Source organism: Pomacea canaliculata, linkage group LG2 (assembly GCF_003073045.1).
Source record: "Pomacea canaliculata isolate SZHN2017 linkage group LG2, ASM307304v1, whole genome shotgun sequence".
Taxonomy (NCBI): Eukaryota; Metazoa; Mollusca; class Gastropoda; order Architaenioglossa; family Ampullariidae; genus Pomacea; species Pomacea canaliculata.
The window spans coordinates 27851503-27863708 of NC_037591.1; the positions used below are offsets into that span (position 1 = coordinate 27851503).

Here is a 12206-nt window from a genome sequence, read left to right on the forward strand (position 1 = left end):
TACACACAAAATATTGGACCAGAATTAGCTACAGCAATACAAGTCTCATTCCAGTCTTTATGTTTCTAGAGCCAAGCGCCAAAAAATGTTTTCTAGCTCCGGATCGTAAAGAAGTACGATAAAAGGCTTTTTAGACCCAGACTGAAAAAAAGGAGTACTAAAAGAATTTATCAGACAATATAATTTCTTTGTCTTAAAAATCCACGAGTGGTTGATTTACAGTAAATTTCACATGTCCAGTAACAGAAGCAGATAATGTGGCTGTCAATTTTGGATTGTCGAGTTTTCCATGATGGCTCAGCTGTTCGACGATGTAACCTTTTCGTGTCGTCGTCTTTTATTTATTTATTTATTTTTTTTAATGCCAGCATGAAATAGTTCTATAGCAACGCGTCTATGTTTTCTTAAAGAATGCAAATAAAACCCCCTCAGATGTAAAAAAAAACAACCGAACAAACTATTGCTTTGAAACGACAAGTGCGAGCTTTAGGTCCAATTACCAGGGTTGTCCATGGACGTCCCATGGCAATTTATGCTGTCCCATCCCACGGGATGTTTCCCATGGGATTCCATGGTATTAACAAATGGACAACACTGAAAACCACTTTTCGGCTTTTGTTCTATAATTCCTGCTACTTCACATACAATAGATGATTCAGAGGAAGGATTTAAATCCTTGATGAATGAAATAACAGTAAATTTATTTTGCAATATCAAGTATCGACTACCATGGGAAATACAAATGTGTGCTGTCCCATCCCATCCCATCCCATGGGACGTTTCCCCATGGGATTCCCATTCCTATGGACAACACTGCCAATTACCCAGTCTTGTCAGACGCAATTATTCAGGTCTGACATAGGAAAAGATTATTTCATAGGTAATAAAACTTTCTAAGTTAAAGCATAAACCAGTAACTAGTCTAGCTGACTAAAACCCCATTATATTTGGTTATTTACTTAAAAGTAATCGTTAGTACCTTTCTTCCCACTTGTGTCACGGACGCCGGCTTCTTACCCGAGCAACACACACACGACGTCCTTACGCGTTCTTTCAACACACAAAACAACGATTGTCCTGAGGCTGTCCAAATCATGTTATGAAGTTGCTCAGGACTTTACGACATGAAACACAGATAAATATATTTATATAAAAATGTCTCAACGCCCCGAGCTTTAGAGAAGATGGTGAAAAACCAAATATGACAAGTAAACATATGGTAATGCGATAGCCTCTACTCTTCCCTCAATCCCTCAGTTCAAAGCTTACAACAGTTTCAAATGTTCTAGTCCTCGATGTATCAGTTCCTAACCACGTACACTGACTCACCAACACACCCTTGCTAAGCTTCTTCTCGGTGCCTCTTCAAAATATCAGTTGCCTGTAACCATACAGTTCGGAGCCTAAGAGCCATGACTAGCGTTGGGTTGTCACCCTTCGCATCCTCTGTCAGTTTGAATACGAATAACACAAATCACACTTGTAATCCACTCGAAGCGGGTTTTCCTTCCCCGAGGGGCTAGGAAACTCTTTGATCGCCACGTGTAACTCAGCGCCGGATGACACTCCAAGGGCTTACACAATGGCCGTGTCGGGGAGAGGGTTCCCGCAGTCACAGCAGCGGTACTCCACGGTGACGTCACGAGGCCGACGGTTGCCCGAGCCCAGGCGCTGCTGGGTGTTGTATCAAAGGCGATCGAGGAATGGTCTGGGGAGGTGATTCTTCCTCCTTCAAAAGGGCTCCAACAATTAGCTCACTCCGCGAAAAAACTCGTCTAGGCGAGGCTAATACACCAAGGGTCAATATCGCGCCGCATCCAGCGTCGATGGACACTACCCTGCTCTACTATGTAATCTCAACTATGGAGATTTACAAATCGTGACTCAGGCATGGGCCTGAGTAATTGTTTAACCTAGTTCCCGCCAAAAATTCTTCGACTGAACTATTCACCAAATACGCCATGTCAGGGTTAACCCCTTTCCCGCTGACATTCTCCTTTATTCTCCCATATATGCTCTCTACTCTTGCAGTTCATAAGTAGCGAAAGGTTAATAAACTAACCTAAAACATGGAGGCACGGACAGGTCCGTGACAACTTGTTACACAAAACTTCAAGGTGATAATGATAGGTAATTCATGTGATACACAACTGGGTGCTTTCCCAAGATCGTTGCATGATCATGATGTGTTGTTATTAAGTGTGTCAATGTGCTCATAACTCAACCCCCTTGTGGTATTTTCATAGCAATTAGTAAATTTTATGGTAAAAGTTTTGTTTGTTTAAAGCTACATGACTACATGATGGACATGATTTAGAATGTTAATGACTACTGAAATAAACAGTACAACTTATGCTTACTGTGCCACGTTAAAGATTAAGCATCTGATTTGAATAAGCATGTACAAGTTCCATTTCTCCTGAAGGCATGAAAATGCTTTGTTATTAATGCTAATAAGTATTACACGATATCATGCCAGGATTAGACAAATGCATTTAAAATCATTGCATACAGCCCATAACATAGCAGAATTTTGACGAAATGATAAAGATAACAATGATGTTATCAAATATCTGCTTCTTGAACAGGAATTCTGACCTGAATTCCTTGGTGCATTCCAGTCAGAATGTAGGCTACATAAAATGAAAAGCCAAGAAGACCAAGCAGACAGAGCAAAGTATTTTGCACTCCCAGTTCACAAGACAGTTCTTGCCAAAACCCAACTGCCTGTCTGTGTCTTGTTATGTTTACTTGTTCACTGGTGATGGAGCTAAGTCTGCAACAAACAGCATTTCAGTTTTAAAACACTCTCCCTCTCAAGAAATTATTAAAAAAAAGTCTTCTTCTTCTGCTTCTTGTTCCTAATCACCCCCAGTGGAGCATAGGGCCGCAATATAAAAAAAGTACTGATTACTAATCAATGAATATTGAACTTAATCCTGGGCCATCCTGAAAGTTCTCATTATATGTGAGTTGATGCCTGATTTTGGACTCAGTTTTATTGACAGTTGGACATGTTATATATCCTTATTTATACATTGATTATACAGAAAAAAAGGTCATAGAAGTGGTTGAATGTGGCCCTATGCTCCTCTGGGGGAAAATTGGAACAAGAAGAAAAAAGAAAGCGGTTGAATAAACTCTTTGATATTTGCCAAAACCTGATCTCCACAAGAAGTATGCTCACTACTCATTGGTCTGCTGCTGGATTAATCTAAGACTCAGCACATACAAATACAAAACATCTTTATTCCCTTTATTTCCCTTTCAGGAAATTATTACTAATCTGCCATGTTAATATAACATCAGACATTACATGATACCACAAGTTAAAAAAAAGAGAAGAGAGAGAGACAGATGCCAGCTGTATTAGAACATTCACAAAGTGGACGAGAGTCATCAGCTTAAATTGTAGTCGGTTTGTTGTACAGAAACTTGTGATATAGTGCTGTGTCATTTTACACTCTCCCTATCACCCCTCCAGATTTTTTTCCCAGTAAAAATATACAACTTTCAATTTTTTTCGCTCAAGGATATCAAGATGGGTAATTATATTAGCAAGCTGTCAACATTATAATCACACAGAACTATTTGGAATTTCATGAGCTAAACTCACTCCATTCTGGAGTATAGAACTAGGGTAAAAAGCGCTACACGTAGAACATACCTGTCACTGGCATTAGCAGCTGATGTTAAAACAGAAACTCGAGTGACCATTTGGTCTCTCGAATCATGATTGTTAGTTTGAGACTCAAAGTGTGCAAGCAAATCCAGGACTTCTGGAGCAACTCCTCTTCTGTATGCTAGTTCTTTTGGAGTAAGTCCCATCTTGTTGCTGAAATTATTTATGTTTAAGAAATAAAGTTAACAGAAATTCAGTATTCTCTGACAAAAGAAAAAGTGAGTTCGGAGTTGAGGACAAATCGATAATCTCAACTGTAGGTCCATAAAAGCAAAAAAACTATAAACATTTGCTTTAGCCCATTATCTGCAGCCACAAAAGAAACAGTAAAATTAATATAAGTTCTGCACGAAATAAAAGGAAGCAATTTTAAATTCATTAACGAATCAATACACTGTAATATGAAGCACTTCCAAAAAACTTTCAAACAAGATTTTGATGTGTCCTGTCCTAATGGTTGGGGAGGAGTTGTGGGGTTGGGGGTAAACGTGCACTCCTCCAATAATAAAGGACGAACCGTAGGTACAAACTGGCACCACTATCAACCAACAGTTCAATGGTGTCTATACTGCCACACCAGTGTAGGGGTGTATTCCCTTGTTTATCACGAAAATTTACATCTGCTCCTCCAAGGATCAAAACATTGGCAAGATCTGTTTTTCCTCGCAAAGCAGCGAGGTGAAGTGCAGTTCGTCCACTTTGATCTGTTTCGTCAACGTTGCATAACTGTGATTCCAATAAACTTCTGACTTTTTCAATACTGCCTTCATCCACACATTCAAGCAGAACGTGACCACCTTCCATAATATCAGAAAAATCGAACGAACATGCCATCCACACACTAGAACACTTTTCTTTTTCATAGGCACCTTTGCCTTTATTTTGAGAAGCGAGATACTGCCGCTTATATCGTCGAGAGCAAAAACACTTCCATCACTTATGTAAAAAAAATGCTATTAGGACTACTTTGGAAAATAAAGATATAATTTATTGCAAACCAATGCATCTTCTATCATAGAACACTCCTACAGAGTTAAAGAGTTTTATGAATAAACAGATTTTTTTATAATTGACATAAGGAACGATTTGTCTCTATTAGCATTCTGGGAAGTAAACATGGTGAACGAAATGTTACGTTTATAATAGCTGGCGCCCTCTCGTCAGATACTAAGCATGAACTTGAAAAATCTTTTTCAAGATTTTAATCCCAGGTAAAGACTAATGAAAGAAAATGTTAATATTTTATTTTAAAATAGATTTAAATATTTTTGCTGACCGAGAACGTTCAGTCGTCGGTGGTACCAAAATCGAATGATTGCTGTTGCGATTGAGTAACAAGTGACACAAAAACCTGAATGATAATAATAATAGTAATAATTAGAACTGATTTTATAAACACATTTTGTTAACAAATAATGCGTAGAACCACCAAGCACTGGTATCCTTGATTGAGCAATATCTTTTGTTCGCTCAAAAGTGAAACTGAAAGGAAGGCCTGTCGGTTCTTTTAGTCTTACTGAGGCACACCAGTTTCTTTTCCTTTTTAAATATAGAATTAAAGTTTTTGTTTAATAAATGCACTGTATAATAACACGAATGCAAGAACTAGCTACACACATGCATGTTTATGCAATGTTTGCCCTTCCCCAAAATGTCAACAAAAAATTGCTTGCAGTTAACTGAATAGACTTTTGCATCGTCAATCTAACGATGATTTAAGTATTCTATTTTGTCAGGCCATGGCTTTTTGATTGTTAACTGAAATGTTTGCTGATTAGTCTGAAGGAATGCTAAAGACTTTACAAAATACTGTTGTGATTTTTATTTATTTATTATTTGTTTGGTATGTCTTTTCATTGTATGAATGTTTATGATTATGTGCAAGTCTTTACTATTTCTCAAAAGTCACTAGTTGAACAACAACAAAAAAATGATTCACATTTTAAAACATAAAGTAATTTGTTTGAAGAATAGACAAGAATATTAACTGAAATTCCTTGGACTGCAAATTTTTTAAGTGAAGAATATATTTATCAGGAGATAAATGTTACAGTACATATAGTAACTCTCTTAGCATTTTAATACATTTCCTGCAGTACCTTTCTTTATGATGGGTGCAGATGCATTTCAAAATGTTGAAAATTCAGTATGTTATATGCTGTGAAAATGACAGCACTTCTTTTAATTAAAAAAGGATTATCTGAAAACCATTCTTGTTTAAAATGTACTTTCCATGTTCTTAATATCTAATATTTTTTTTTTTATTTTGCAGCAAGTTCCTTGTGTTTAGTTGTCTCTTGGTTTTTTCCCTCTTGTTTGCACTTCGACTTGACCACACCATAGAGTGGAGCTACTGGGTTGTCTTCCTTCCAATATGGCTTTGGAAACTTGTTGTTATATCAGGATCTGTCGTTGGTAGCTATGTTTGGTGGAAAAACCCTCACTACAGGTAAGTGGGAAAAGGTAGGTAAATTTAGGAAAAGTTTGGTATTCTATAGACAACTTAATGCACTTTAGCTTTTTATGTTAAAATGTATTATCTAAAGGCATAATAATTTCGCTTTGTAAAATATAAGTTTGAGCTCTGATTCTTATTTTAGTTCTTTTCCTTGAGTGATGGCTGTTCTTTATAATGTAAGCATGTTGCCATGCTTCTTATGGCTATGTGTAAAACATCTGAAAGCTTGAGCAGTAGAGAATTCTGCTTATGGGTTAACCTTATTGATAATTTGTATGTCTTTCTCATCCTTTTACAAGTACATCAGATCTTTGATTTTTTTATGTTTCTTATAATAGAGACTACATTCACAGTTTATCATTGCTTTACAGACTAGAAGGAGACAGCTATGTTCAGTACAAAGCCATGGTGATGTGCACTGGCATGCATTTGCTGCTGCTCATGTTTGAAGTTCTGGCCTGTGACAACTTGCAGACAGCTGCACACTCATGGCTTCTTGTCTTCATCCCTCTTATCTTCATGGCTTTGGTCTCTGTTGGCATCTGCATTTGGGCTGTAAAGAATGAGAGATCCTTTGAGGTGATTTATTTTTCTTTCATATGAAATATAATATTAAAGGTCTAGTGTGGTACAAAAACTAAATGAGTGATGTTCAATGCCTGATTTTTTTTGTTTGGTCCAAAATCTGGGATAATACCCCTCTTCCAATTTCAAGAGGTATGACTTCATGTGTCTGATATTGAACATTTTAAAAAAAGGTAAAGGTCATTCCCTAGTCTTTTTTTGGTTGTTGGTGAGTGAGTTATTGGAGACTACACTTTTCATGAGGTTAGTGCCCATGTCCTCTCACTTGCTGGTTTAACCTTCCCAATCCTCTATGGGGTACCTAGCTGGGTTGACTGGGTTAAGTTTGATGCATTAAACAATTATTAAACAGGCATGACTTTAGGTTTACTATCTACTTCCTCAGTGAGTCGTAGCTTGGAATTTTCAACATTTTTACATAATGTCTTGTCCCAAAATTGAGTTACACACATTTGAAGTGTGCAAAGATGATACATTTTTCAGTAATCCCACATGTTCTTTTTTCTTAGCAATGTGTACTTCTGCTGTTAAAGAAACCAAAATTGATCGGAATTAAAGAAAACTAATGTCTTCATCCGTAAGATTCTGTTTTGCCATTCTCTTGTTTTATGCAGCACTTTGAAATTGTGAAGGAAGACTCGTAGAAGCGACAAGTTTCCTCCCTGTCAGCCAATCATTCAGTTTCTTTTAGTTACCAAGAACAAGTCACTATTTGATTATCCCATTGGATAGCATCAGGATCAATGGCGAGATTTGCTCACCCAAACTTTTGCAGATGGATCTTATAATTAATATTCAAATCAGTAATTATAGAGATTGAAAATACAGACTCCGGGCTCTACGGTAAGGTATAATATGATAGGGTTCTGACAGGGATATAGTAACAAACAGCATCGGAATTTTCATAATTTTTGTTCAGAAATTGGGACTGATCACTATGGGGTACCTTGATTAAAATGTATTTTAAGACCATTTTTCACTTCTATTTAAACACAAGTGTATTTCCCTGTTAGTTTAATGACCAAGGAGTTCATTTTCACAAAAAATGAAACTGTATTAAGTTGACCCTAATCACCTTTCCAGGCCTCTGCTATCAAACTGCTCATTTTGTGGTGATGGGTCACATGTGGTCCCAGCTTTTGCATTTGGCTGAAGCCGTGACAATACAAGTATACACATCCTGATGTTTATCCTATCAGTTTCTTTCTGTGAATGATGTTTGAACACAAATACATATTTGTAGGCATGTATCTCAAGAAAATAGATGGGCTGTTCATCCAGATTTTGGCAGCAATAGTATCTTGCTATGGAGATTTACCCAGTCATTGTAAGAAAAATGTGCGCACCCCAGACGAACCTTTAATATTAACCCCCCTAACTCCAAGAAAAAAAATTAATGTACGTACTGTATATTGTTGATGCCTTTATAATCAAGGGCAAGAGATTAGAGCTCCTGTAGATCAGAAATAAATGTCTTTGAGTAGATAGTATTTTAGGTTATTTTCCCCCCAGTTACATTTATCATCATTAATATGGAAACGCCGGCCTGCGGGCCGGATCTGACCGGCCCGCCGCCAGTATGTATTGGGTAAAACTGATTAACTATATTAGCAAAGAGTTAATATGCCCCCCCCCCTCCAGGGCAAGGAAGGCTAGTTACAGCTTGCAAATTTTACTAAGTGAAACAGTTTTTCTAATCTTCAAAATAACAGTTTGATTTTTCTGATTAAAATTAGCATTTTCAAAAAACAGATTATTTTTTTATAAGAAAGTTTTATGTTGATTGGATTTTTTCCAGATGGAGCTGTTTTGTGCAGTCAACATTTTACAGTTTATTTTCTTGGGACTGCGTTTAGACATGGTCATCACATGGAGCTGGGTGGTATGTATATAACATCAGGGTTGAAGCGGGCCAGAGGTACCATAAATGTAGAGTAGGTCATTTGAAAAATTATGCTTAAATGACTTACTTTTGAGTATTCTTTGAAAGGAGAATGCACAAATTTAATGCTTTAGACAAAAAAATCAGGTTAATGATAAATATTTTTCAGTATACTGGCCAATTTTGATGTACAAATGAGTGTGATCATAACAATGTATCTATTGATTTATTAAAAGACTTTAGACAAAGGATAATCCAGACGTTTTGCCAAATAAATTTCCGACAAATAGATTTTATAAGACCTTTCTTGTGCTTTGCAGTTTGATGAGATTTTTCCCATTATTTTTTTTTAAATATTGTTTTCATGGTAGCATTGTTTTCCAACTTTCTTGTTTCAGATTGTTTTCATTCCAATATGGATCGTGATGTGCGTGGCACTTATTGGGGTGTTGTACGCTATTGTGCTGGCCATAATACTGTTAAAGTCACCAGACATCATTCCTGAACAAAGGCGAGGAAATGTGTCTTCAGCAGTAGGATATTCTTTCCTTGTTGTTCCACTCCTTATTTTTGAGGTACAATTTTCATTGTTAAATAGCTGTTATTCAAAACACACATTCAAATTAGTATATTTATATTTTATCATCATTGTGGTATGCATGCTTGTGTACAAAATGTACTTGCAGGTAAAAAAAAATGTCCACATCGATTCTGCGAAAAAGTCAAACACAAACAGGATTAGGATCTGAAAATACTTGCCATGCACAATGTACACAAGCCTTAGTAGTGATAACACAAAAAGTTAATGACCTACTAGTGCTAGAATGCGTGCTTGCTATGTGGTCAGTTCAGACCAGATTTAAGTATGCCAGTTGAAAATACCATTGGGCTTGCAAAAAAATCTGATGAGCATACAAATATAAGACAGTACCAGCTAATGCTATGCCACAGGACCGAGAAGGTTAAGCCAAGTATCTAAAACATTTCATTCTGACACTTTTACATAATTGAAATAGTAATCAACATTTGATGCATGTAACAAACACTATGTGACTTGAGGCTTTTTTTTGTGTTAGTTTTTCTTGCATGCATTATTAAAAAAGAAAAACCTTTTACACAAACACACACATTCATATATTAGTTGCCTGCATACTTGTTTGTAGATATTGTTGGTGAATCGACTGGATCACACTAATGGGTTCATATTAGTTGTCTGTATACTTGTTCATAGATATTGTTGGCGAATCGACTGGATCACACTAATGGGTTCAAGTTCACTGCAATCACTATTCCTCTTCTCCTGTCTCTTATAACACTTGTTTGTTTGTCGTTCGGTGCCAAAGGTGGAAACAACTGTAAGTACCTCTTTTCAAACTTTACAAGTTACAGAAATTTCACTTTAGGTTTGTCAGCAATGTTTTAAAAATAGTTTTTGTAGTAGAGTTACTCGCCTTATTTCTAATGGAAAGATCTGCTTGCTTTTACACATTCTTTCCTTGCAAAGCATCAGGAATCCATAACAATTTTGATGTTTAAAATGTTGACTGGAAATAAAGGCTTTAATGTATTTTAAAGAATTTAATCTTTTTTTTTCTTTTTTTTTATTTGGCAGGGTGGTTTGGCATCAGAAAAGATTTTTGCCAGTTCTTGCTGGGTACTTGTCCGTGTTTACAGGAGTATGGCAACATTTCCTACTCCTTACAGTACAATGATTCAGAAAGTGGAAGCAGCACCCCTGTATGTGAAAAAGCTAAAGAATTCAAGAGCAGAAAAGAACCCATTGATGAACAACCCAAGGCAGTAGTTCCAATTTTATCTATAGAAACACCGGACTGACGTTTTGACAAATTTTATATGTGTTTATGACTATGCATTTGAGGATGCTTGCATGTAACAGCTGGTTGGGTATTAGGATATGTGCTTGTACTTACAATTGACAATTATAATATATATGTATATTAGCAAATGAGTTTGTGCTTTTCAGATATATATATAGAGAGAGCAAATGAGTTTGTACATGTCATATATATATATAGAGAGAATGCAAGCTTTTGTCCAGAGTTATGTATGTGTGTGAGAGAACAGCAAAACAAGACATCCAGAATCTTTTTAAGTCCACTGATAGTGTTTTAGAGCCTTAAAAGAGTCTATTCTCAGTTAATCTACTCAACATGTTCCACAGAGTGTGAGTAATCATGTATGCTTGGGTGAATGTGAAAATAAAAAGCAGTGTTTAAAAATAAAGTTCTGTGGAGGTGGTAGTGGTAGCTTAAAGATTTATCAGGATTCAAGCATCAAACTGAGCTTGTATTTTACAAAGTTTTATTTTAGAGAGAGAAATACTGTAAATGTTTAAGACCAGGGTACCCCTCCATGAGCTTTTGCTTTGACCTCGCATTGCAATATTTAGGGAACCATAAGCTGTCCCAATATAAATGTGATATCTTTAAAGTCTGGTTGCCCAAAGGGCCATTGCATTCTGAAATGTTCTACGTTGCCTAATGCCTCATACCACTGTCAAACTTCCTGAAGCTCACCTGCTTCTCCCCTCACCCCAAACAAGGTTATGGCATTAATTTTAAGTTTCATTTTACTGTACATTTTAGTGAATAGACCATTTTTTTATGCAGACTTGTTTGGATTTCAGGAATAGCCAGGCTCTACACATTACTGTTATATTGTGGGCAAAAACTTTCTTCTAAACTATCTTTTAATTTTTCTTTTTGGCTTCACTTGTTTATAAATCATAATTTTATAGCCTTATGTATCCTGCTTCAAACTAAAAGATGTTTAATAAAATTTACCAAGTCTGACAAACCAAAGGGGAGGGTGGAATAGACTACTATATGGTGTAGACAGTTTGAAAATCTCTACATAATTTACTCATTTTCATCAATTTCTTTTATGTCTTTTTGGATTTGCCTTATTTTTCAAAGAAAAATAAAAAGTTGAATTACATACTGTATATGTATGCTCCATTTGTGTTTAAAATGGATAAGCTCTACTTGTGAATGGTGGTAAACTCTTACACAGCAATCGACAAACGATAGCTCCAAGAACCCTTGCAAGATTGATATAAGCCAGTTGAATTTGTCTGATTCTAACTTGAAGCTCCTTGGCATATACAAAACACATACACAAACATGAGTGTGTTGCGTGATCAAAATATGGTTCCTTCCACCAAAGATGCTCTAAAAAAAATGTTTAATTATTTCTACTAGCGCAAAGTGAAAATTGCCTTTTTCAGGGTGTTTTTTTTTTCAAACAGTCTCAACTTTATTACACCAGAGATTACTCTCCAAATAATGAAGGGGACAGAGCTGTAGCCTCAAGGAGCCACACTGGAAGAGAAGCTCAGGAGCACCAAGGACAAGTTAGAAACAGCCTTCTTCACCACCAAAGGTCGAAGTCCAACAAGCGTGTTCAAGGGAACGCCAAAGAACTCTCTTCAATTAGAAAAAAATGAAGAAGGCATGCTGGTTTCTATCTGATGAAACTTTATTTCATTTTCAGCAACATTGTTATCACCATCACATTCATGCTGCACCAGTTCTGTCAGTTATAGTCCTCACACTTCAAAATCGCACACTGCTGTAAAA

General features: G+C 36.4%; 2 protein-coding genes across 2 annotated transcripts; one reads left to right on the plus strand and one right to left on the minus strand.

Annotated features, from left to right (window-relative positions):
* Positions 1-1078: 1078 nt before the first annotated feature.
* On the minus strand, positions 1079-4605 carry LOC112556987 (ankyrin repeat domain-containing protein 46-like). Its single transcript, XM_025226526.1, has 3 exons — positions 4200-4605; positions 3668-3835; positions 1079-2776 (listed from the first exon to the last, which is right to left on the minus strand). Exons 1-3 carry the CDS (start codon positions 4514-4516, stop codon positions 2566-2568), a joined length of 696 nt encoding a protein of 231 aa, XP_025082311.1. The 5' UTR covers positions 4517-4605; the 3' UTR covers positions 1079-2565.
* Positions 4606-4750: 145 nt separating this feature from the next.
* On the plus strand, positions 4751-11572 carry LOC112556986 (transmembrane protein 185A-like). Its single transcript, XM_025226525.1, has 7 exons — positions 4751-4893; positions 5955-6131; positions 6512-6719; positions 8524-8607; positions 9006-9182; positions 9839-9962; positions 10220-11572. The coding sequence occupies exons 1-7, from the start codon at positions 4856-4858 to the stop codon at positions 10441-10443; spliced, it is 1032 nt and encodes a 343-aa protein (XP_025082310.1). The 5' UTR covers positions 4751-4855; the 3' UTR covers positions 10444-11572.
* The last annotated feature ends 634 nt before the right edge of the window (positions 11573-12206 follow it).

Coding starts and splice junctions, on each gene's coding strand:
- LOC112556986 (XM_025226525.1), top strand. CDS start 4,856: ATGAACTTGAAAAATCTTTTTCAAGATTTTAATCCCAG. Junction 6,132..6,511: donor TGGAAAAACCCTCACTACAG/GTAAGTGGGAAA, acceptor ATTGCTTTACAG/ACTAGAAGGAGACAGCTATG. Junction 9,183..9,838: donor TTCCACTCCTTATTTTTGAG/GTACAATTTTCA, acceptor ACTTGTTCATAG/ATATTGTTGGCGAATCGACT.
- LOC112556987 (XM_025226526.1), bottom strand. CDS start 4,516: ATGGCATGTTCGTTCGATTTTTCTGATATTATGGAAGGTGGTCACGTT. Junction 3,836..4,199: donor GGTGCCAGTTTGTACCTACG/GTTCGTCCTTTA, acceptor AAATAATTTCAG/CAACAAGATGGGACTTACTC. Junction 2,777..3,667: donor GCTGCTAATGCCAGTGACAG/GTATGTTCTACG, acceptor TGTTTGTTGCAG/ACTTAGCTCCATCACCAGTG.